Below are 25,609 nucleotides of genomic sequence, written 5' to 3' on the forward strand. Positions count from 1 at the left end.
GGAGGCAATGGCGAGCGCGAACCCGATCCAGCACCGGCGACGGCGTCGAGGTCGGGAGGGACAGCGCGGGAATCTGGATGGGTGATGGTCGTGGATCCAAGTCGGACAGGAAGGGCAGACCACGGACATGACGAATGTCTCCGTTGAATCGAAGAAAATTTCGCGTCCGAAGCACGGTACGCGTCGGGATGCGCGCGGTCAGAAGCCCGCGAAGTGCGGGGAGGCACCGAAACCGGGTCAGGTTTTAAGAATTTAGATTATTACCAACTGTTTGCTGAGTTTACTCCGCTAAAGCGACACCAGGGCCCGGCTAAGAGTTGGCCCAACTAAATTTGAGCCCAACTGGGAAATCTTTTCTCGTGTCATGTCTTCATGGACCTTGCAGGCCGCAAGCTTGGGCTCTCTCTTCCCCCACCACGAAACACAACACGGAAGAGGTGGTCTCCGACGAACTTCCCGGCACATCCATACAAATCGCTTACTCCTTTCAGTACCCTCTCCGTTTTTCTGTTGATCCATAGTGCGCATATGTACGCTCATCTGTTGTTACGTGCTCAATCAGATGCTCTGAGTACTGGCCAATCCGTGAACAACTGTCCTGATTTGGGCACCTAGACTTCAGGAGGAAGAAACTAAACATGCAAGTCCGATGGTAGCAAGCCAAAAAAAAAAGGAGCATGCCATTTATGACTTCGTTGCATGCTTTTTTGGTAGTAGATGTTTGGTTGGACACTGCCTCCTCCAGTGGTTGGAACAAACGTTGCTGGTGACTGGTGAGGTACATGTCCTCGGTACTCGCTCACCTATGGCCTATGAGCCTCTCCTAGTTCTCAGAAGAACAAACCTATTGATGCATTTTTCCGATGGAGAGGCGTGGTCTGAACAGTCCTCTCTGAAAGAAGACAACAATTCTGCGGCACGTTGGCAAATTGGCGAGCATGAGTCTTGGGTTGCCTAGCGCACTGATATGAGCCGCAGCTCTGTCTGTGTTAGAAAATCACGCTAACAAGAAATAACTTGGTGTTTCAAAATATTCCTCAAAATCCACTTGTAGAAAAGAGCTTTAAGCCTGCATTGAGGTTTAATTTGTACATATAGTTTCAGTTATTAAGCGCTAGTGATATTTCTAGTGGCAAACGGTTTTCTTAAGAAACCGTCTCTTAAAATCGATTTCTAGTGGCAAACGGTTTTCTTAAGGAACCGTCTCTTAAAATCGATTTTTAATTACGGTTTTCTTAAAAAACATGCCACTAGAAATCATTTTTATCTTTAATTTTTTGAGTTTTTTGAATAACTTCGTGTGAAAAAATCACCAACATAAAAGTTGTAGATCTCTAAAAGTTATAAAACTATGTACTTGACAATTGTTTTATTTAAAATTATTTTGGATCTTAAAAAGTGTATCTAAATTTGTCAAATTTAAAATGCAAATTTTGCAAACGACTACGGATGAAAAAAGTATCAAATAAAGGTCGTATAACTTCAAATGTTATGAAACTTTGTAGTTAACAATTTTTTTTCGTTTGAATTCGTTTATAGCCTGAAATAGATAATTTATACTCGATTTGTTATAATACGTGGACAGCAAAAGCGCACGAATTAAGTTATAGGTGGAGTGCTACATATTAGCATTAGCGTTAGCATTTGAAGTTTACTTGCACTCGAATAGTAAAATATGTTCCGTAAAAACTAACAAACACAATATGTTACGTACATAATAATTTTTTCCGTTGCAATTGTTATCTATAAATATATCTATACTAATCTATTAAAAACCTAATGTAGGTATCTGATGTTACCACGGTGGCTTCACCCTCCCACGCCTAGTGTCCGCGCAGCGTGCACAAAAAATAGTGCAGATCAAGAACTCGAACCCATGTTTCTGTTCTAGAAATTTGAGGCTAACCACCAGACCACATATACCTTATTGTTTAGAAATAAATAATAATTATATTTTCAGTCTAGATGCCGCTCCACCCGTTCTCCGCCTCATGGCAACACACGGGCATATATCTAGTTAACCAATTAAGTACTAGGTTAGTTATATGGGTAATCATATATTTCCTTTTCTCTCTTTTATGGACGACTTTTGTGGTGTTGTCTATGGGAACGTATCCTATGCTCATGGAGCTCTTGTGCTCATATGATCACTTTAAATCTGGTGCCTTCATTTCTCATCCAAATGTGAATAGACATTTTCTAGTTTCTTCTGTGTGCCACCCTTGACCACCCTTGTTGCGCCGCGCCGCCTGTCTCTTCTATGTGCCACTGCTGCCCTCACCCCCTGGATGAGAAATGAAGGCACCAGATTTAAAGTGCTCATATGAGCACAAGAGCTCCATGATCACAGGATACGTTCCCGTTGTCTATTTATTTGACATCGTCTGATGATACTATCTTGCTCCTCGGTCTTTGTAGGTAGGGCTAAAAAAACTCGAGGCTCGTGAGTCGGCTCGGGCTCGCTCGGTCCAAAGAGGCTCGCGAGTCTGAATAAGCTCGAGTTGAGTCTACTTTTGTGGCTCGCTCAAGCAACGAGCTGAGCCTGAATGAGTCCAGGCTGGCTCACGAGTAGAGATGGCAACGGGTACAAACCCGCCGGGTTTTGCTATCCCAAACCCATACCCGTGAAAAATATTTACACCCATTAAAAAACCCGTACCCATGACGGGTTTGAAATTTTGCCCAAACCCGTACCCATCGGGTTTGCGGGTACCCACGGGTTACCCGCGGGTTTTTATCTCCAATATGCTTATTCTTTTTATAATCATAAGCATCGTAATGATTAATGAGATCATGGTCCAAAATTTATGTAATGATCAACGAGTTCATAATTTGGTATAAAAGTATTAGTAGAGAGAATTAAATACAAATAATAAGTTGTATAATCAAGTTACCTTGTACTAAGTTATACATCCACCACATATATAACGCTATAGCAAGCAAGCAACACTATCACCAACTACTTATACATTCACTATTTGATAAAAATTAGGAAGTAAATAGGTAGATAACAAGTTTGTTGTTCGTTTATAAAATAAAATGACAATATGCACTAGGTTTGGTCGGGTTTAAAAAACCCACGGGTTCACGGGTTCACGGGTTTGGGTACTATAGGAACAAACCCGTACCCATGAACCCGTCGGGTATACATTTATGCCCATTAGCAAACCCATGGGTATGAAAATTGACCCAAACCCGTACCCTAATGGGGTAAAAACCCATCGGGTTTCGGGTTTCGGGTACCCATTGTCATCTCTACTCACGAGCCAGCCTAATGACATAAAAATATATCGTTTCACTATTACGTCATTATATTATTAATTTATTTTTATAGACTCAATATTAGATATAGTTTAAAATATGTTGGTATATTTTTTTCTACATGTTTTTTATTTTATATATAACAAAAATTTAAAATTTATATTTAAAATGAGACTTAGTGTGGCGACTCGTGAGCTTGAACAAGTCTGAGCCGAGTCAAGCTTTAAGGTCATTCTTCTGTCTAGCTTCTGGTGGGTGCCCCTTCTCCAACTCCGCCAGCCAAGACTGTTACTCGAGCAGGAAAGTTTCCCGTGTGTCCTGTGTTCTCCCGGTTCTTGCGTCTCTCAAGCCGGTTCACTTGCATGGTCATTACTGGACTACCATACAAGATTCTATACTGAGCTGACCTATCAACCAGACGGACTTGAACAACTGACATGTCTGCTATTGTTATTGCCGCCTCAGCTTGTTTCCATCCCTATTCGTAGCCAAGTTCCAAAATAGAGTTTTATTTTATCGATGTTATCTATGATCGTGTGCTTTTTTAAGTAGACTATTAACACTGGTACTACAATATTCATTGCTTTATACTACCTCTTTTTTATGTCTATATTCCAAAATAGTAGTTATTTTAGCTCTTTGTTTTTATGTCTATATTCAAATTAATGATTATATATTTAGACACATATATAAAACATATAATCCTTTAATTTTCTAAAATGAATTTTATTTTGGGATAGAGGGAGTAATACTTTATTGTTGTCCATGAATACATATATTTTCCCCCTAAAACGTTTGCTTGCATGTAGATATAGTTTTTTTTTGGGTAAAGAAGACAAAAAAAATCAAACATTCCACGTACTCATATATTGATTATTTGTTCGGCAAAAAATGTCTTTTATTGTGGATTAATAACACTGCTACTGCAATCTTCATTGTTTTGGACCACTTTACTCTTGTTCAGTGACACATATTGTTCCAAAAAAATGTTTGCTTACATGTATTATAATCTTGGCTGATATACTTTTTGCTAAACAAACAAAAAACATTAAACATATATGAACTCATGGAATTATTATTTCCATTTACTCTAAGATTTCCATGGAGGCATGGAGCTATGACGTTCAAAAAAGAAAACAAAAAAGTGACACAGTATGTTCCATACATATTATAATCTTCAGTGTTAATACTTCCTCCATCCAAAATTAAAGTTCATTTTAGTTTCTAATGGATTTATATGTTATGTATATGTGTCTAGATTCATGTTCATTCATTTTGAATATGGACATAAAAACTAAGAGCTAAAATAAATATTAATTTGGGGCACAATATATATGTAGAATTTAAGAATCTAGAATCGAATTTGACATCATGCAGGAGGCGCGACATACACTAGTTAATACTTCATTCGTTCCAATTTATAATCCGTTTAATTTTTTATCACAAGTTTGATTGACTCGTCCTATTCAAAAAATAATAATTATTGTTAAATTTTATTGTGATATCGTCTACTATATAATATATTTTAAGTATGGCTTTGATTTTTTTTGTTTTTTTTTCTTAAAACTTTTGAATAAGACGAGTTGGTCAAATTTGGCACAAAAAATATAAATTAGCACAGAGAAAGTATATTTTTACACTCATGGGTCTGTACAGAAAAGCTTGAGGTGCAGTCACACAAGGCACGTCAACGTCTTAGGTAGAAGAGTACCTGAGTACTAGCTAGTGAGCACCTTATTATCTTGGTGGCTGATCTTGGTGTTTGGTGGCTGCAGCCGACGGAGAATTTCTGCTCGGGATGGGATGAGTGGACATACCATGCAGAAAAAGTTTAGTGCTCCAAGTTTTGCATAAACTTCTAGTTGATCTATCATGTAACGTGACATTAACATGCGAACACACACAAAATATGGGCATTAGGAAATTAACTGATCAGCGAGAAAAGAACCATTTTGGGGAAGAATCTAAAAGAGCGGAACCAAATTCCACATCATACTTTGGATTTATCTACCGAATGTCATCAAAGTTCCATTGATACGGTGGCTTTAGACCCAGCTTCAGCCTCACAAAAACTGGTGTATTGCAGAGCATGGACATGTCCAGTAGCTTGTGCCTCGTGGTGGAGTTTCTCCTGCTACCGAATCTTGACAAAGCCAGGAATCTAGGTGCTGTTTGGTTCAAAAAATGTAACGCAAATGGTAATGGTAATGGTTTCGGTTCGATTACTGGCGGTAACAAATTTGAATAGGCTGATATCAAATTTTAGTGTGATATCTGATTACGGTTGGACTAAAACAAACATGATTTAACGTTATCCGTTACCCATTACGTTACAAATATGTGAACCAAACGACACCTAGTTTCTTGACAAAGGCAGGTACAGAACTCATTTCCGACGTGGTAGGTAAAGGATAACGAAAACGATCCAATCATCCTTGCGAGTTGATCGATTCAACGAAAGGTGGTTGGCCACCAGCAAAAAGCAGGAGAACCACCAGCCAGGCACAGCCCAACTACTCTCACACATGGACATTAGCCATAGCTGTCTCTTGCACTCCTCTGCATCGTGCTGTCCATGTTTCAGAAACAGACAACCATCAGGGAGTCCAGTTGGAGCGCTGTACTGTCCATGACATGACATGACATGAGTACATGACATGACATGACATGACAGAAGAACGATGAACGAACAATCGGTACAACTCAACTTAGGCTTGTTGACAAGAAACTTCTCAGTTCCCATTCACCATTGTAGAGCAAAGTAGTTTACTTTATCCCCCCAACTTACATGTTAAAACCATCAAAAGTTTCAGTAGCTGCAGCAGCCAAGACCATGCACATCGCAGGCCATGGCGTCGCAGCTGCGGGAACACAACAACATTCACATGAACTTTAGCTACTGGTACAGGGCAACGGTAAATATAGAGTTCTCCTGCTAGTATGATCGTAAAGCACTTCACAACGACCTTGAAACGCTCTGTTTTGTGCTGCTATACTTTTGTTTTCCTTCTGTATACATTGTCTTTCTCTGCTGGTGCAGCTCAGCAGAGCGGCAGGGGCTCGCCGTTCCACTCCTTGAGGCACTCGAGCAGCGGGTCGATGTGCTTGCGCTGGTTGATGGCCACGAGCACCTTGTTGAGCTCCTCGCCGGGCGACCTCGTCTTCTCGCCGGTCAGGTACTTGGTGCCGACCTCCTCGCGCACGAACCGGTACAGCGGGTAGGACCGGCACTCCTTGATCCTGTTGGGGACCAGAGGGCTGCCGTTCTCCACGGCCGCGCGCGCGGCCTCCACCTCCTTGGGCAGCGCCGCGCGGACCTGCTGCTCGAACTCGGCCACCTTGGCGAAGATGGACGTGTCCACGTCGCGCTCGGCGTCGCCGTTGGCCAGCGCGTGCTCGACCAGCACCGCGCGGAGCTTCTGCATCAGCGCGTAGTTGGGGCTGCACGGGTCGTCCGCGTACGCGAACACCGCCTCGCGGTCGATCGCCGTCTGCAGGTCCTTCTCGCAGAAGCGCGCGTTGTGGAGCCCGCCCCTGGCGTTCAGGCTCAGGGACTTCTTGGCCACCTGCGTCACGCAGTTCTTCACCGCGGCCTTCACGTTCTCCTCGAGGTGCCGCAGGTCGATGGCCTGGCACAGGGCGATCAGGAACGTGGACGACATCAGCTTCAGGATGTCGATGGCCTCGGCGGTCTTCCTGGAGGAGATGAGGCCCAGGGAGTTCACGTCCTGGTTGTGCTGCTCAGCGCTCTGGACGTGGTTGGTCACCGGGTTGCCCAGGAACTGGAGCTCGGAGCAGTAGGAGGCCATGGCGATCTCGGCACCCTTGAAACCGTAGTCCAAGCTCGGGTTACGCCCACCGGACAGGTTGGAGGGAAGGCCGTTGTTGTAGTAGTCGTTCACCAGCTCCGAGAACTGCGCGAACATGAGCTTGCCGATAGCGGCGAGCGCGAGACGAGTGTTGTCCATGGACACACCGATGGGGGTGCCCTGGAAGTTGCCGCCGTGGAGCGCCTTGCCACGGGACACGTCGATGAGCGGGTTGTCGTTGACGGAGTTGATCTCGCGCTCGATGGACTTGGTGGCGAAGCGGATGACTTCGATCTGTGGGCCGAGCCACTGCGGGGAGGTGCGGAGCGCGTACCTGTCCTGCTTCGGCTTCATCAGCGGGTCGAGCTCGCCGAGCCTCTTCGCCAGCTTCATGTAGGAGCTGCCTTCCAAGATGTGCTCCATGACCGCGGCGGCCTCGATCTGTCCGGGGTGGTGCTTCAGCTTGTGCGTGAGGTGGTCGGTGAACTCCGGCTTGCCCGTCATGACCTCGCAGAACACTGCGGAGATGACCTCGGCCAGGACGGCGAGCACGTTGGCCTCGAAGAGCACGGTGGACGCAAGGCCAGAGCCCACGGCCGTGCCGTTGACCATGGCGAGACCTTCCTTGGGCTGCAGCTCGAAGAAGCCATGCTCGATGCCCGCGATCTTGAACGCCTCCGCGGCGCCCACCTTCCTGCCATCGGGGTCCACCGCCACGGAGTTCTGGCGGCCCGTGATGAGGCCGGCGATGTAGGAGAGCGGGACGAGGTCGCCCGACGCGGTGATGGTGCCCCGGAGCGGCAGGCACGGCGTGACGTTGGCGTTGAGCAGCTTGGCGATGGCCTCGAGGATCTCGAAGCGGATGCCGGAGTAGCCCTGGAGGAGGGTGTTGACGCGCACGAGCATCGCCGCGCGGGTGGCCTCCGCCGGCAGCACGTGGCCGTCGGCGCCCGTGCCGAACGCGCCGGCATTGAGGAATCTGTCAGACGAAACGAGACAGAGTTGAGGTCAATTCGGAGCCGCCAGTGGTATCGGTAAAATGTTGAACAATAAATTTGGTCAGAGTTTACGATAACCTTGAACAATGGCATGGATCAAACAAGAGTCAAAGTTAATGTTTTACTCCACTTTATTAGAGTAAGTTCTAAAGCTTAGTTTATGCTTGCCGTTTTAAATAACTGTTTTGTGACTTCAGATGAGTACATACATAGGTCTTGTTTGGTTCAGATGACTAAAATTTAGTAATTAAACTTTAATTTAGTCACTAAAGAACCAAACAGTGATTAAAAGAGACTAAGGGCTGAAAACTTATTTTTCCCTCAATCTCTTGGATTATAAAAGAAGATTTGAGTTTACACACTAGCCCTAGAAACTAAAATAACTTTCTCCACCCCTTACCCTTCCTGGCTCAGTTATCCATGCATTGATTAGGGAGAACAATATGATGCCTAGTGATGACCAGCGCATGTGCATACATTAATTATAGGTAAAACCGTCAATATATGCGTCTTTTAACTAATTTTAGTCGCTAGAATCAAACCAGCACTTTTAGTAACTTTTAGTTTTTATTTGGAAGCAATTTATTTTCTGAAAATTAGTTTTTATTTTTTAGCTAAAAGAGGCTATCTTCTTGAAATTTAAGAAACTGTGAATCTAAATTTTATAAACTGAGCTATAAACTTATATGTTTGAAATCAACTTAATTTTATAAACTAGTTTCTTAAAATCTGAATGGTTCCAAATTAGACCTTAGGAAATAGTGGATTCGGTGACTAAAGGAACCGGGGCCATAGTCAGACGGTAGGTTTTCTAGTCGCAACGTACGAAATAGTGGATTCGTACAAACGGACGTGCACGTGGACTTGTCGGTGCCGGTAAAATATTCTTTGCTTCATTTCGTCTTTTTCCAGCTTGGTGGTAGGTGAGGGAAAAAATGAGACTGGCCATGTTTGGGACTTGGGAGATAGGTTCAGTTCCAAAAAAAATTTAGTAAAGTTATAAAATAAGTTATTAGGTGTTTTAGAAAATCGTGAAGATGAAACAATAAACTTTGCGAAAACATTTATATAAGTTATTTTGTTTATTATTTAAATTAAAAATATTTTTAAAACTATTATATCTTTCAAAACACCCCCTAGTGTAAGGAAAGCTACATGGATCTGGGCAGTTTGAAACTTCGAATGGAATACTTCCACATGCTATGAGTAGTTGACTGCTTACTGATTTTCATTTGTAGTATATGGTTGTTTCGTTGATGACACGTCCATGATCTAGGTTTTTTTTTTCGTTAAGTAGGATAAAAGCGGAAAGAGAAACTCCGAAGATGCAACTCATATGTTTGCTGGGCCTGGGCAGTGGTAAAAAAACGTGTTCCAGATCTGAAGGCGCCCATGCATGTTCCGATGACCGTGCCGGACGCTGTGCTGCCCCTGCCCGTGCACGAGCAGCTCGTGCGACGTGAACACGCGGGCTTACCTAACGTTTCAGCGGCGACGACGTGACGGTCGCGAACCCACGTTCAGTGGCCATCTCTATCCACCGCGAACCCACGTACAGTGGCCACGTTGAGCGTGCCGCGAGCGTAGCCAGTGTTCCTGCCACGTTTTTTTAAAAAAATTGGTAGGCCGCGCTGGCGATCAGCGACCCGGCCAACTATATGCTGGTATGGTCGGTGGGACAGGAGTGGCCCGCCCGTACGGTGGTAGTGGCACAAGTTTGGGTGTACGCGTGCACCCAAGTTTGGTAGTGGCACCCATCATATTTAACTATTTGTTTTATCCAATCCTTAAACAATAAAGTGAAGAAATTATTATTAAAATACTATTGTTAATAAAACCAATATAATGTTTATATAAATTTTTTTGAATGAAACAAACCGACAAGTAAGACAGCTAAAAGTTTAAAAGGGAGAGAGAGTACATGATAGTGTATAGGATTGGTAGCGGAGTATACTACTACTGTACTCGTAAAGGTTGTAGGCACGAATGATGTGAACTATCTATCTATGGGATAAAAAGTTTGAGGTAGTTTAACGTTTATGCCAACCCACCAACGACCTAGCTAGCTACTAGCACAACTAACTACAACACCCCGAAAAAAAAAGGAAATACTGTATTTCTTGTTTCAGTAACTGATGGGATCCCGTGAACAGCTAGCACATGCAGCTGGCCAAGTCAGAACTGAAGAACTAGCACATGCAACTAGCACATGGCTACTAGCACATGCAGGCGCAGCTGGCGCGACGCTGCGCCTGCGGTGCAGCAGGACCTCGTGAATAAACCGCTAACACTGTTTGATAGGAGCATCTAATCTAACTGCGGAAACTAACAATCCAAACTGAACACGGCTGAGTCAGAACTGAAGAGTGGTCTGACCTGATGAGCTCCCTCTGGAGCGCGCCGCCTTCCTTGGTGCGGCGGTGGGAGGTAGCGCCGAAGCCGGTGGTGACGCCGTAGCTGTCGGTGCCGTTCATCATGCTGCCCATGACCCAGTCGCTGCTGGCCCTGACGCGCTCGCGAGCGGACTCGTCCAGCTCCACGCGGGCCTCGCCGCCCCCGGCGCCCACGGCCACGGCGGCCACCTGCGCGACGCTCAGGCTGGCGCCCTGGATCTTCACCAGCGGGTCGCGGAACTCCGCCACCATCCGCTTCACCTCGTCCAGGTGGCTCCCGGACAGGCCCTCCGCGGCCTTGCCCCAGTTCAGCGGGTCGGCGCGCGGCGCCGGCATGCACAGGCCCTCGCCGTTCAGGGAGGAGCGGACAAGCAGGCCGGCCTCGGACTCCATTGCGGACGGGGACACGTGCGTGCGCAGATGAGCGCGCGCGGACGGAAGTAGAAACTAGCTAGCTAGCTGGGGGAAATTAAAAGCTACTACACAAGAGTAGTACTGCTGGTAACTAACTACTAATGTGGCAGTGCTGTAGACGAAGAGCTGGGGAAAGGTAGGCTCTTCGTCCTGAGGAGAACGGTGCGGGGGAGGGCGGGCTTAATAAATAGCGTGGCCACGGGTGGGAGGGGGAGGTTGTTGGGGTCAGATCAGAGACTGGCATGGCACCGGGGTAGGTTGTTGGCGGGCCGAGCTGACTCCGCGACGACGCCTCCCTGTCCCTTGGATGGGCCGGCCAACCTTCTGCCGCCGGCGCTGGCAGCTTGGCCCGCGCGCAGCCGGTCGTCGCATGGCCGCCTGCCTGGGAATACGACACTCGACATTGACCCGGCGCCGGCCCGTCTGCTCGACGGGGCTCTGGGTAGTCTGGTTGCCGCCGGACGACGGGCGCACGGCACCGCACCAGACGCGGTTGCGCCCGGAGGTGGGCTGGTGGTGGGTGGCCACTGAGTGCGACGGGCTTGGTGGGGGGAGCCCGTGTGTGTCTGGACTGGACGCGAGCTATTGCCCAAGTATTAGGTCTCGGTCAGTCGGGTGTCGAGTTGGTCCGGTCCGTTGCCCCGGACCTTACAGGCTTACACACGCAACCACTGGGAGATTGCAGATGCTGCAAGTATGTCACTAGAAATGGCACGAAATGACGAGTCCACTTCGTTACGTTAGCACTCACGACTCCCTCTCAGCTGTGGCCTCTAGCTCTAGGGCATCAAGCAAGTACACATCAACCGTCCAGAAACTGCGCGCTTGTTTTGCTTTGGTTGCAATTTCTGCCCGACTCTGATAACCGGCCGATTGGAGTAAACAGGGGGAAAAAATGGAGAATCAAGTACTCGACTCAAGTATCGCGAGGTCAAGTTGCCCCCATATAATTCTGCACCAGCAGGAGAACGTCCAAGGAAAGAAAGGCGCTCCAGATCTGGCGCAGCATGCAATCTGTTAACTACTACTTCACCAGCAGCACTAGTCCCCCATGAAGCACTTCGTTGTGTGAACCAACTCAACCAAGTCATTCACTGGAAATGTTGTGGCAAACACTCATTGTTGTTCCCAAGTTCAGAGAACCGTGTCGTGCATGAAATATTCCACGATTCAACATTTTGGACCAAGGAGGAATTGTATTTCTTCCTAGAAAGAAAAAAAAAACCAAAGGCGTAAAATATTGTTGAAAGCGGCGGTCTAGTATTATTTACTTATTTGTTTGTTTGTTTGTACCAGCACTATTATCACTGTAGATGGCCAACTGGCCGGCCCGACACGACCCGGCACGGGCCCGGGGAAGCACGGCCCATCAGCCAACGGGCCGGCCCGGGTATACGGGCTGAACGGGCCGTGCCTAGAGAGCCCACGTGCCTGGCCGTTGGCCCAGGCACGGCCCTCTGGGCCACTTTTTGTGTCGGACCAGCCCGCTAGGCACGCTCAAAAAAACGGGTCGTGCCAGTGCCAGCCCGCTAATGTTCCCAAACAGCAGAAAATATAGATAAATTTAACCAAAGTTAAAAAACAGCAGAAAATATAGACAAATATAATAAATGAGTTGTTTTGTGCAATGCTGCCTCATTAAAAACCTTTCTAGGTAAAACTCACCCTTGTGAGAAACCCTAGAAAGGAAAAAAGAGTGCAGCCAGCTCAAAGTTTAATCACTAAGTTTGTATGTGTTACAAATGTATATTACAATACAAAATGACTATCTCACAATCACTCAATGACAAAGGCACAAAGCAGTGAAAGCACAGATCAGATGACCACATCACAGTCTAGAAGTCTAGAACTAAGTAGTAAATACCAAAAGACACTAAGCAGCAACATGTTCATCTTCATCAAGAAATAAGTTCTGGAATGAGTCCTCAAGCTCTGGATTGTCAACAGCATGTTGTTCTCTCTTTTCTCCTAATTCCCAATCTTTTAAGCAAGTCAGCATCTCCACATTCTCAGGCAATAAGCGTCGTCGTCGCTCCTCAATTATCCTCCCTGTCAAACTGAAACAATACTCCAAAGAGACAGTAGATACAGGAACAGACATAATATCCCTAGCCATTATGGATAAAACTGGATATGTTAGCTTGTGGTCACGCCACCAGAGAAGTACATCAAAATCATCCTCATAAGAAGTGACATTGTCACTGTCTAAGTAGGCTGAGAGCTCACAAATAGCAGATGAAGATGAAGCAGAAGGGGTAGAGCTAGGGGGAGGACCAACAACACCTGAACTGGAATCTCCAAATATTCTTTCCCAAGCTTGTTTTCTTTTACCTGTATGAATAGAAGGCTGAGCAGCCCTTTGAGCCCTAACTGCACCAAACTTAGTCTCATATTTAGTAAACAGTTTATACAATTCATTTTTGACATCAGCATAATATGTACTGTACTCACACCCAGTGCACTCTCCAAGTAAATGCAACACATTAAAAAAACCTCTCATCTTAGCTCTAGGGTCCAGAATGAATGCATATGAATATAGCAAAGGTATGTCACTCCAGTATTTAAGGAATTTAAGTTGCATTGGAAACACAATAGTTCTAAGATTTAAATCTCTTTCACATGCTTTCAAATGTGATGCAATTTCCAGAATATGGTGAAGAACTAGTGGACTAGTTGGATAATAAACACCAGACAGAACAACAGTAGAGTCATAGTACAGTTCTAGAAACTCTAAAATCTTCTCAGCAACATACCAATGATTAGGAGGCAACAATTGTGACTCATAATGTGAATTGATGAAGACAGAAAAAACAGTTTTGTATGGGACCAAGTGTTTAAGCATCAAATAAGTAGAATTCCATCTAACATCCATATCCAAGCCAAATTTTCTGGGTCTAACACCCCTTGCTAAGCAGTACTTGTCGGCGTTTCGAGACCGGGGGGGTCCCTAAGCCGACGAGTGAGTGTGCCGCGTGCCCCAGCCCAGATGGGTCGAGCGCGTGGGCGAGCGCGAAGGGGGGAAGCGAGGTGGCCGGAGACGGGCGTGAGAGAGGTGGAAATCCCGCGGCCTTCGTGTTCGTCCCGCGCCCAGGTCGGGTGCGCTTGCAGTAGGGGGTTACAAGCGTCCACGCGGGTGAGGGAAGCGAGCGGCCCCAAGAGAGCGCCTGTCCCGTCCTCGTCCCCGCGCGGCCAACCTTCTCTAAGAAGGCCCTGGTCCTTCCTTTTATAGGCGTAAGGAGAGGATCCAGGTGTACAATGGGGGTGTAGCAGAGTGCTACGTGTCTAGCGGGGGGAGAGCTAGCGCCCTAAGTACATGCCAATGTGGCAGCCGGAGAGATCTTGGCACCCTGCTGGTGTGATGTCGTGGCTGTCGGAGGAGCAACGGAGCCTGGCGGAGGGACAGCTGTCGGAGCGGTTGAGTCCTTGCTGACGTCCCCCTGCTTCCGTAAGGGAGCTGAGAGCCACCGTCGTCACAGGGCTAGCGGGGCGCCATCATTGCCTATCTGGCGGAGCTAGCCAGATGGGACACCAGTCTTGTTCTCTGCGGCCCGAGTCGGCTCGGGGTAGGGTGATGATGGCGCTTCCTGTTGACGTGGCTGGCCTGTGCCCTAGGTCGGGCGACGTGGAGGCTCCTTCGAAGCCGAGGTCGAGTCTGTCTTTCATGGCCGAGTCCGAGCCCGAGCCCCTGGGTCGGGCGAGGCGGAGGTTGTTCGGCAGAGGCCAGGGCGGAGTCCGAGCCCTGGGGTCGGGCGAAGCGGAGTTCGTCGTCTTCTGGGGCTGAGCCCGAGTTCGAGCCCTAGGTCGGGCGGAGCGGAGTTCGCCGTCTTCCGGGGCTTAGCCCGAGTCCGAGCCCTGGGTCGGGCGGAGCGGAGTTCGCCGTCTTCTGGGGTTGAGCCCGAGTCCGAGCCCTGGGTCGGGCGGAGCGGAGTTCGCCGTCTTCTGGGGTTGAGCCCGAGTCCGAGCCCTGGGTCGGGCGGAGCGGAGTTCGCCGTCTTCCGGGGCTTAGCCCGAGTCCGAGCCCTGGGTCGGGCGGAGCGGAGTTCGCCGTCTTCCGGGGCTTAGCCCGAGTCCGAGCCCTGGGTCGGGCGGAGCGGAGTTCGCCGTCTTCCGGGGCTTAGCCCGAGTCCGAGCCCTGGGTCGGGCGGAGCGGAGTTTCCTATGGCGCCTTTGGCAGGGCCGGACTGCCTGTCAGTCTCACTCTGTCAAGTGGCACTGCAGTCGGAGTGGCGCAGGTGACGCTGTCCTTCTGTCAGACCGGTCAGTGGAGCGGCGAAGTGACGGCGGTCACTTCGGCTCTGCCGGGGGGCGTGCGTCAGGATAAAGGTGTCAGGCCACCTTTGCGTTAAATGCTCCTGCGACTCGGTCGGTCGGCGCGACGATTTAGTCAGGGTTGCTTCTTAGTGAAGGCAAGGCCTCGGGCGAGCCGGAGATGTGTCCGCCGTTAAAGGGGGGCCTCGAGCGAGACGGAAATCCCTCGGGGTCGGCTGCCCTTGTCCGAGGCTAGGCTCGGGCGAGGCGTGATCGAGTCGCTCGTATGGACTGATCCCTGACTTAATCGCACCCATCAGGCCTCTGCAGCTTTATGCTGATGGGGGTTACCAGCTGAGAATTAGGCGTCTTGAGGGTACCCCTAATTATGGTCCCCGACAGTAGCCCCCGAGCCTCGAAGAAAGTGTTAGCACTCGCTTGGAGGCTTTCGTCGCACTTTTTTGCAAGGGGACCAGCCTTTCTCGGTTGCATTTCGTTCCGGTGGGTGCGCGCGAGCGCACCCGCTGGGTGTAGCCCCCGAGGCCTCGGAGGAGTGTTTTCACTCCCCCGAGGTCTTAATGCCTTGCGTAATGCTTCGGCTGGTCTGGTTGTTCCCTCATGCGAACTGGCCGTAGCCCGGGTGCACGGTCGGGGCCCAAGCTCTCGGGCTGGTATGTTGACGCTGTCAACGGTTCGGCCGGAGCCGGGTTTGCGAGAGCAGCCCCCGAGCCTCCGCACAGGGCGAGAGGGCGATCAGGGACAGACTCGGCTTTTTTACATACGCCCCTACGTCGCCTTTCCGCAAGGAGGAGGGGGGAGAGCGCCATGTTACCCTCGATGGGCACCGAACATGGTGTCTCCGGTGAGCTGCAAGCGGGTAATCCGAGTGGACGTCCGTGCCCCATTCATTGGGGGTCGGCTAGGGGCCCAGAGGCACGCCCAAAAGTACCTGCGGGTGATCTGCCGGACCCGGTCCCCTGGCGACGGGGTCCGAGGGCTCGATGCCTCCCTCCGATGGGATTCCGTTACAAGATCGCTCCCGCTGGTCTCGGAAATGTCCTAGGGTACCTCGGGAGCGCAGCCCGAGCCTTGGTTATGTATCGAACGTACCCCTGGTCATCCCTCGCTCGGCGTCTGAGGCGACTGTGAACCCTTCGGGGGCCAGCCTTTGAACCCCTGATCAGTAATGGCGCGGAGCCCGAGTAGCCTGAGGCGGCCGTGGAGCCATTCGGGGGGCCGGCCTTCGAACCTCTGACCAGTAGTGGGTGTAGGGTCCACGCGATCTGAGGCGACTGTTGAACCCCCTCGGAGGGCCAGCCTTCGAACCTCTGATCAGTAGGGGGGCTCGGAGCCTGGTTCCTTCACAGGGAAGGATCCTTTTCGGGGTATCCCCCTTTCCCGGCCCCTGTTGCAAGAGATGGAGAAAGAGGAAAAAAGGAAAAGGATACGAAATCGAACGATGTGGCGTACCTTTTTTGGCGCGGTTATTACGGCGAAGGCGAAGCGTCACCCGCTTCTCCTGCCAGAGGCGCCGCCTGTCCTGCCGCGGAGTTAATGCGACGGGGCGAGTGGTTGGCAGGGCGGCCGTTGCGCGTGCGCGAGCCGTTCGAGGGACGGATCATGGGCGCCCCGTCTTCACGCCGTGAGAGGGGGTTCTCTTGCTGCCCCTGGATGGGACGCGAGTCTGGCCGACGACGTGACCGCTGCTCCCGCCCGCCTGCCACCGTCATTACTGCCGGCCCACTTTCGGCTGCATTGACCGTCGCGCCAGGCTGGCGCTGCTGGGTCGTGCGCTGGGCCGCCTCGAGTCGCGATATTGGTTCCGCAACCGAAGAGGCGTGGTGGTGGCGCAAGTGGCGGTGCAGTTGCTTGCATGCAGCATCTGGCGCGCCGGTTGCGTGACGCGTGGGCCTGGGCCTCCATGCTGGCGTGTTGGGAGTCGGAGAAGCGCGTCCACCTGGCGCGGTTGCATGCCGCCTGCATGGCTGCCCGCCCCTTCCGCCCGTTGGTCTGGGCAAAAGTGGGGGGTCGCTTGTAACTGCTGGGCGGTTGTGTGCACCACGCGCGGCGGTTTGGCTTCTTCTGCTCTGAGCCGGTTTGCATGACATGCGGGACCCCGCCCCCGCGCCGCAGGGGAGGGCCTTGGAGCGTGTTGGAGAAGACTCAGCCCGCGACGTTTGGGGGCGCACATAGGGAGAGTTGCCTTTAAAAGGAGGGCGACCCCTTTCGGAAGGCGGCCATGTCTCCTTCCTCCCTTATGCGTCGCGTCTTTCCACCTTCCAAGCCCCCGGATGGAGGGTACCCGCCGTCTTTTCGCCTCATCGTTGGAGGGACGCAACTCCGTGGAGTTGGTACCTTTCAGCCATCGTTCGGCTTCAAGGATTTTCGTCATGCAGCCCGGCCGTACCCCCCCCCCCCCCCCGCCGGTGGTCACCCAAGACGGTGACCACCAGTTCCTGGGTGGGGAGAAGCAAGCCGGGCTGCGATCTTGGTCCCACCCTTAGCTTCAAGGATGTTCGTCATCCTCGCTGGGGTGGGGACCGGGCTGAGCCGGCGCTCCACCTCCCGCGCGGGTTCGTGGGTCACCCTCTCCCGCGACGTTCGAGGGAGAGGGCGCTCACTGGCCCTGCGGGCGGCCCGGACTTCGACAACGCGGGGCTGGTCGACGGCGGGCGTCGTCACCTCCAGCGCGTCGGGCTTGTCGGCTTGGCTCCCGGCGGCCCCTCCTGCTGGAGGGCGGCTGCCGCGCCGTGTGCACGGGAGGACCACCCAAGATGCCGCGCGCCGCTAGGGCGGCGTTCGTGTTCTGGGGTGGTCCTGCCTTTGCACCGGGATGGCGCCCTCACGCGGAGGTCGGTGCCCCACTCGCCCGGGAGGATTTGAGTGGGGATCTGCCGGGGGGCTGATGGCCCCTGCCGTCGGTGTCGAGGCGGAGGCGGCTCGAGAAGTCCCCGTCACCGACGGGGTCACCGCCACCATCCGCGCTTCGGGCCTCCGGTTCTTCGTACTTGTCCTCGCCCCTCGAGCGTCGGTGGGGGCGAGGGCAAGTTTGCAGCAGCGCCCACCCTGAGGCCTGCGCTGCTGCGGCTCGACCATCCGGAGCGGGGGTCGTTGTAGTCATAGCGGGCGGCGGCGAGCCGCTCGTCAGTCTTCTGTTGCTCCGCAGGCCCACCCCCATCGAGTGGGGTCGTTCGTACCTGCGGAGGGGGAACCGGAGTTCCGTTTGTAATGGCACTTTGAATGCCAGTGTTTTTGTTCATTATGGCTGTCGAGGCCTGAACATGTATGTAATTTTGGCACGGAGCCGTGTTTTTTCCTCATTTTCGAGCACTAAGACTCGCCTGTCGATTATCTGAACCGCTTCACCAAGCATGAGTCGCCCCGTGTCAAGGTGACGAGTGAGGTATCCGTATCCCGGAGGCGTAGGAATTCCTCGGCTCGATCGGCCTTGTTGTCTGAGGCTCCTCTAGCTTAGTTAAAGAGACCCCTTGGCCGCTCTTCGACGAGCCGAGGCCAGGGGTAGCGATATCAGCACGAACAGAGGCGGAGTTGGCTCGAAAATGAAAACCTGGTTGGCCGGAGCCTAGCCGGGTTGTCCGTTAGCGGGGCCGACGCCGAAGTTGACCCGCCGAGGCCTCGGACCGGGCTGGCGCCCTTGGAAGATGGTTGGCCGAGGCCCCCTGGGGTAACCGGCCGAGCCGCCTGCTCGGGCCGGATTCCCGGAGAAGTCCCTGGACCGCGTCGCCGTCCGAGGCTGGGTCGGACCTCGCTGAAGGTGTCGTCGATGCCGAGGGTGCTACAGCCCCCTTCCAGCGTGAAGACCCGAGCCTGCAGGATCAGATTGTCTTGTAGCGTGTGCCTTCTGCGGCCGCTGAGGCCAGAACACACACCCTCGCTACGTTGTAAAGCTGCGTCTCCTTTCCTCTTATTTCGAGTATCTGGACCTTTTTGTCGGTACCAGGGATGTTTGTGCGAGCGAGAGTTGCTTCTCGCGGAAGGTGATGAGTGAGGTATCCGTATCCCGGAGGCGTGGGAGTCCCTCGGCTCGGTCGGCCTTGCCGCTTACGCGTACTTTCACCCGTCCATGAGGCCCTGTCACCGACTCAGTCGAGAAGGCTCGAAGGACCGCTTCGGCAGAAGAGCTTCCGAACGTAAAGACTTGTTCGGTCCGCGGAATCACTTTATCCGAACGCGAGTTACTTATCGCAGAAGGTGATGAGTGAGGTATCCGTATCCCGGAGGCGTAGGAGTCCCTCGGCTCGGTCAGCCTTGGCTGCTTACGTGTACTCCGTCGTTTTCAGGATCCGCTTTTCGAAGTAGTCAGAAAGCACGGAAGGCATTCTGGCAGAAGAGATCTTTTTTTCGAGGAAAATTTTAACGCAGAGGGGGTTTCCCCCCTTTTAGCCCCCGAGGGAGGGTCGGGCTTTGCCGAGGCGAGGCCGACCCTTCCTTGATGACTAAACTTTGCGTGGATGCGAGGTATATGAATAACTTGAAAACATCTTAAGGGTAGAAGCGACGTAGCTGTTGGATGTTCCAAGCGTTGCCGTAGACCTCGCCTTGACTGTTGGCCAGCTTGTACGTTCCGGGCTTCAGAACTTTGGTGATGACGAATGGCCCTTCCCAGGGGGGCGTGAGCTTGTGCCTCCCTCTGGCGTCTTGCCGCAGCCGAAGCACCAGGTCGCCCACCTGGAGGTCTCGGGACCGGACCCCTCGGGCGTGGTAGCGTCGCAGGGACTGCTGGTACCGCGCCGAGTGTAGTAAGGCCTTGTCCCGAGCCTCTTCCAGCTGGTCCAGCGAGTCTTCTCGGCTAGCTTGGTTGCTTTGATCGCTGTAGGCCCTCGCCCTCGGGGAGCCGTATTCCAGGTCAGTGGGCAAGACGGCCTCGGCCCCATAGACCAGGAAGAACGGCGTGAAACCCGTGGCTCGGCTCGGCGTTGTCCTCAGGCTCCAGACCACCGAGGGGAGTTCCTTCATCCATCGCTTGCCGAACTTGTTGAGGTCATTGTAAATCCGGGGCTTGAGCCCTTGTAGAATCATGCCGTTGGCACGCTCTACTTGCCCATTCGACATGGGATGAGCCACGGCGGCCCAGTCCACCCGGATGTGGTGATCCTCGCAAAAATCCAAGAATTTTCTGCCGGTGAACTGGGTGCCGTTGTCGGTGATGATGGAGTTTGGGACCCCGAAGCGATGGATGATGTTGGTGAAGAACGCCACCGCCTGCTCGGACCTGATGCTGTTCAGAGGTCGGACCTCGATCCACTTGGAGAATTTGTCGATGGCGACCAGCAGGTGCGTGTAGCCCCCGGGCGCCTTCTGCAAGGGACCGACGAGGTCCAGACCCCACACAGGAAAGGGCCAGGTGATGGGTATCGTCTGCAGAGCCTGAGCGGGCAGGTGGGTCTGCTTCGCATAGAATTGGCACCCTTCGCAGGTGCGGACAATTCTAGTGGCGTCAGCCACCGCCGTTGGCCAGTAGAAGCCTTGCCGGAAAGCATTCCCGACAAGGGCTCGAGGCGCTGCATGATGGCCGCAAGCCCCCGAGTGTATTTCTTGCAGGAGTTCCTGACCTTCGGCGATGGAGATGCATCGCTGGAGGATGCCCAAGGGGCTGCGGTGGTAGAGCTCCTTCTCATTGCCCAGCAAGACGAACGACTTGGCGCGTCGCGCTACCCGCCGAGCCTCGGCTTGGTCGAGGGGTAGCTCTCCTTGGCGGAGATATTGCAGGTACGGGGTCTGCCAATTTCGATCAGGCGTGGCCCCGCTCTGCTCCTCCTCGACGTGCAGCGTCTCGCCCTCGGGGGCCGAGGGTACCTCGGGCTGGACCGAGGGTGCCTCGGGCTCGGGCGCGTCGTCGATCTTGACGGAGGGTTGATGCAGATCCCGGGAGAAGACCCCGGGGGAACCGTCGTTCGCCCCGAGGCTATTTTTGCCAGCTCGTCCGCAGTCTCGTTGTAGCGCCGAGCGATGTGGTTAAGCTCGAGCCCGTAGAACTTGTCTTCCAGGCGCCGAACCTCATCGCAGTAGGCCTCCATCTTCGGGTCGCGGCAGTGGGAGTTCTTCATGACTTGGTCGATGACGAGCTGCGAGTCACCGCGGGCGTCGAGGCGTCTGACCCCTAGCTCGATGGCGATCCGCAACCCGTTGACCAGAGCCTCGTACTCAGCCACATTGTTGGACGCCGGGAAATGGAGGCGTAGCACGTAGCGTAGGTGTTTCCCGAGGGGCGAGATGAAGAGCAGGCCCGCGCCGGCTCCCGTCTTCATCAGCGACCCGTCGAAAAACATGGTCCAGAGCTCCGGTTGGATCGGAGCCGTCGGCAGCTGGGTGTCGACCCATTCGGCCACGAAGTCCGCCAATACCTGGGACTTGATGGCCTTCCGAGGGGCGAACGAGATTGTCTCGCCCATGATTTCCACCGCCCACTTTGCGATCCTGCCCGAGGCCTCTCGGCACTGGATGATCTCCCCCAGGGGGAAGGATGACACCACAGTTACCGGATGAGACTCGAAGTAATGTCGCAACTTTTGCCTCGTCAGGATCACTGCATACAGCAGCTTCTGAACTTGTGGGTAGCGGATCTTGGTTTCGGACAGTACCTCGCTGACGAAGTAAACTAGCCTCTGAACGGGCAATGCATGCCCCTCTTCTTGCCTCTCGACCACAATCGCGGCGCTAACCACCTGAGTGGTCGCGGCGACGTAGACCAAGAGGGCTTCTTCATCAGCTGGGGGCACCAAGATAGGCGCCTTTGTGAGGAGCGCCTTCAGGTTCCCGAGAGCTTCCTCGGCCTCAGGGGTCCAAGCGAAACACTCGGCCTTCCTCAAGAGGCGGTACAGAGGCAGACCTCTTTTGCCGAGGCGTGAGATGAAGCGGCTCAGGGCCGCGAGACATCCCATGACCCTCTGTACGCCTTTTAAGTCCTTGATGGGCCCCATGCTGGTGATGGCTGCGATCTTCTCCGGGTTGGCTTCGATGCCTCGTTCGGAGACGATGAACCCCAAGAGCATGCCTCGGGGCACCCCGAAGACACACTTCTCGGGATTGAGCTTGACGCCTTTCGCCTTGAGACATCGGAATGTCACTTCAAGGTCGGAGAGGAGGTCGGAAGCCTTCCTTGTCTTGACTACGATGTCATCGACGTAGGCCTCGACTGTGCGACCGATGTGTTCGCCGAACACATGGTTCATGCACCGCTGGTACGTCGCGCCTGCATTCCTCAAACCGAACGGCATGGTGACATAGCAGTACATGCCGAAGGGCGTGATGAAAGAAGTCGCGAGCTGGTCGGACTCTTTCATCCGGATTTGGTGATACCCTGAATAGGCATCGAGGAAGGACAGGGTATCGCACCCAGCAGTGGAATCCACGATTTGATCGATGCGAGGCAGAGGGTAGGGAACCTTCGGACATGCTTTGTTGAGACCAGTGTAGTCTACGCACATCCGCCATTTCCCCCCTTTCTTTCTCACAAGCACAGGGTTGGCAAGCCATTCGAGATGGAATACCTCTTTGATGAACCCTGCTGCCATTAGCTTGTGGATCTCCTTGCCTATCACTCTGCGCTTCTCCTCGTCGAATCGGCGCAGAGGCTGCCTGACGGGTCTGGCTCCGGCCCGAATATCCAGCGAGTGCTCGGCGACATCCCTCGGTATGCCGGGCATGTCCGAGGGACTCCACGCAAAGACGTCGGCGTTTGCGTGGAGAAAGTCGGCGAGCACTGCTTCCTATTTGGGGTCGAGCCCGAAACTGATTCGGATCTGCTTGGAGGTGTCGCCACTGGGGTCGAGAGGGACGGCCTTAACCGTCTCCGCTGGCTCGAAGTTGCCGGCATGACGCTTCACGTCTGGCACCTCTTTGGAGAGGCTCTCCTGGTCGGCGATGAGGACCTCGGACTCGACGAGGGCCTCGGCGTACTCCACGCACTCCACGTCGCATTCGAACGCGTGTTTGTACGTGGGGCCGACGGTGATGACCCCGTTGGGGCCTGGCATCTTGAGCTTCAGGTAGGTGTAGTTGGGGACGGCCATGAACTTCGCGTAGCATGGCCTCCCCAGTACCGCGTGGTAGGTTCCTCGGAACCCGACCACCTCGAACGTCAAAGTCTCCCTTCAGAAGTTGGAGGGCGTTCCGAAGCAGACGGGAAGGTCGAGTCGTCCGAGGGGCTGGACGCGCTTCCCGGGAATGATCCCGTGGAAGGGCGCAGCGCCTGCTCGGACGGAGGACAGATCGACGCGCAGGAGCCTGAGGGTCTCGGCGTAGATGATGTTGAGGCAGCTGCCCCCGTCCATCAGGACCTTGGTGAGCCTGACGTCGCCGACAATGGGGTCGACGACGAGCGGGTATTTCCCCGGGCTCGGCACGTGGTCGGGGTGGTCAGCTTGGTCGAAGGTGATGGGCTTGTCGGACCAGTCTAGGTAGACTGGCGCCGCCACCTTCACCGAGCAGACCTCCCGACGCTCTTGCTTGCGATGCCGAGCCGAGGCATTCGCCGCATGCCCACCGTAGATCATGAAGCAGTCGCGGACCTCGGGGAACTCTCCTGCTTGGTGATCTTCCTTCTTGTCGTCGTCGCGGGCCCTGCCACCCTCTGCGGGTGGCCCGGCCCTGTGGAAGTGGCGCCGAAGCATGACGCACTCCTCGAGGGTGTGCTTGACGGGCCCCTGATGATAGGGGCACGGCTCCTTGAGCATCTTGTCGAAGAGGTTAGCACCTCCGGGGGCTTCCGAGGGTTCTTGTACTCGGCGGCGGCGACAAGGTCCGCGTCAGCGGCGTCGCGTTTCGCTTGCGACTTCTTCCTGCCTTTCTTCTTTGCGCCGCGCGGAGTTGACGCCTCGGGAGCCTCTTCCGATGGGCGGCCCTGGGGCTGCTTGTCCTTTCGGAAGATAGCCTCTACCGCCTCCTGGCCAGAGGCGAACTTGGTGGCGATGTCCATCAGCTCGCTCGCCCTGGTGGGGGTCTTGCGACCCAACTTACTCACCAGGTCACGGCAGGTGGTGCCGGCAAGGAACGCGCCGATGACATCCGAGTTGGTGATGTTGGGCAGCTCGGTGCGCTGCTTCGAGAATCGCCGGATGTAGTCCCGGAGAGACTCTCCCGGCTGCTGCCGGCAGCTTCGGAGGTCCCAGGAATTCCCGGGGCGCACGTACGTGCCCTGGAAATTGCCGGCGAAGGCTTGGACCAAGTCATCCCAGTTGGAGATCTGCCCCGGAGGCAGGTGCTCCAACCAGGCGCGAGCAGTGTCGGAGAGGAACAGGGGGAGGTTGAGGATGATGAGGTTGTCGTCGTCCGTTCCACCCAGTTGGCAGGCCAGGAGGTAGTCTGCGAGCCACAGTTCCGGTCTCGTTTCCCCCGAGTACTTTGTGATAGTAGTCGGGGGTCGGAACCGGGTCGGGAACGGCGCCCGTCGGATGGCCCGACTGAAGGCCTGCGGACCGGGTGGTTCGGGCGAGGGACTCCGATCCTCCCCGCTGTCAAAGCGTCCCCCACGCCTGGGGTGGTACTCTCGGCGCACCCTCTCGTCGAGGTGGGCCCGACGGTCGCGACGATGGTGCTCGTTGCCGAGGTGGCCCGGGGCCGCAGGCGCGGTGTTGCGCGTGCGCCCGGTGTAGACCGAGGCTTCCCGCACGAATCGGGAAGTCGCGGCATGAGGTTCCGAGGGGTATCCCTGCCTCCGGGAGGCAGAGCTCTCGGCCCGTCGGACCGCAGCGCCTTCCAGGAGATTCTTGAGCTCTCCCTGGATTCGCCGACCCTCGGTGGTTGATGGCTCCGGCATCGCGCGGAGGAGCATCGCTGCGGCCGCCAGGTTCTGACCGACCCCACTGGATGCGGGTGGCGGCCTGACCCTGACGTCGTTGGCGACGTGGTGCTGGAAACCCTGGGGCAAGTGACGTATTTCTCCGGCCGGGGGTTGGCCCGCCCATACCTGCCCGACGTCCCGGCGGATCGACTCAAGCGCTCCTGCTCCCTCGTCGAGCCTGGCCTGCGCCCCGCGGACTTGCTCGAGCTGTGGGTCGTGACCCCCCGCCGGAACGGGGACCACAGCTAGCTCCCGCGGGATGTCAGCGCGAGGCACCGGCCTAGGGAGATCATCGTCCTCCGGCATGCCGAGATGGTTGCCTTCGGAGGGATCCCCTAGCTCGACGTGGAAACATTCGCGGCTTGGGCCGCAGTCCTCGTCGTCAAGGCTGCGGCTACCGTCGGAACAGTCGGAGAGGCAGTAGTCACATGCGGTCATAAAGTCCCGCATGGCACCGGGGTTGCCAAATCCAGAGAAATCCCAACAGATGCTGGGATCGTCGTCTTCCTCGGACCCAGAGGGCCCGTAGGTCGAGACGTCCGTCAATCGGTCCCAAGGCGACCGCATACGAAACCCCAGAGGGGTTGCACTCGCCTCAACGAGAGCGCCCGCCAAAGCGAGGTCGCTAGGCGGGTTGAGGCCGAGTCGAAATGACGTAGGATGGGAATCAGTCGGTACCTTTTG

At 53.7% G+C, this 25,609-nt stretch overlaps 1 protein-coding gene across 1 annotated transcript; it reads right to left on the bottom strand.

Moving 5' to 3' along the window:
- Positions 1–5,957: 5,957 nt before the first annotated feature.
- On the bottom strand, positions 5,958–11,078 carry LOC100285115 (phenylalanine ammonia-lyase). The gene is made up of 2 exons (NM_001158010.2): positions 10,445–11,078; positions 5,958–8,049 (listed from the first exon to the last, which is right to left on the bottom strand). The coding sequence occupies exons 1-2, from the start codon at positions 10,852–10,854 to the stop codon at positions 6,303–6,305; spliced, it is 2,157 nt and encodes a 718-aa protein (NP_001151482.2). The 5' UTR covers positions 10,855–11,078; the 3' UTR covers positions 5,958–6,302.
- Positions 11,079–25,609: the final 14,531 nt, after the last annotated feature.

This window comes from Zea mays, chromosome 4 (assembly GCF_902167145.1).
Source record: "Zea mays cultivar B73 chromosome 4, Zm-B73-REFERENCE-NAM-5.0, whole genome shotgun sequence".
Taxonomy (NCBI): domain Eukaryota; kingdom Viridiplantae; phylum Streptophyta; class Magnoliopsida; order Poales; family Poaceae; genus Zea; species Zea mays.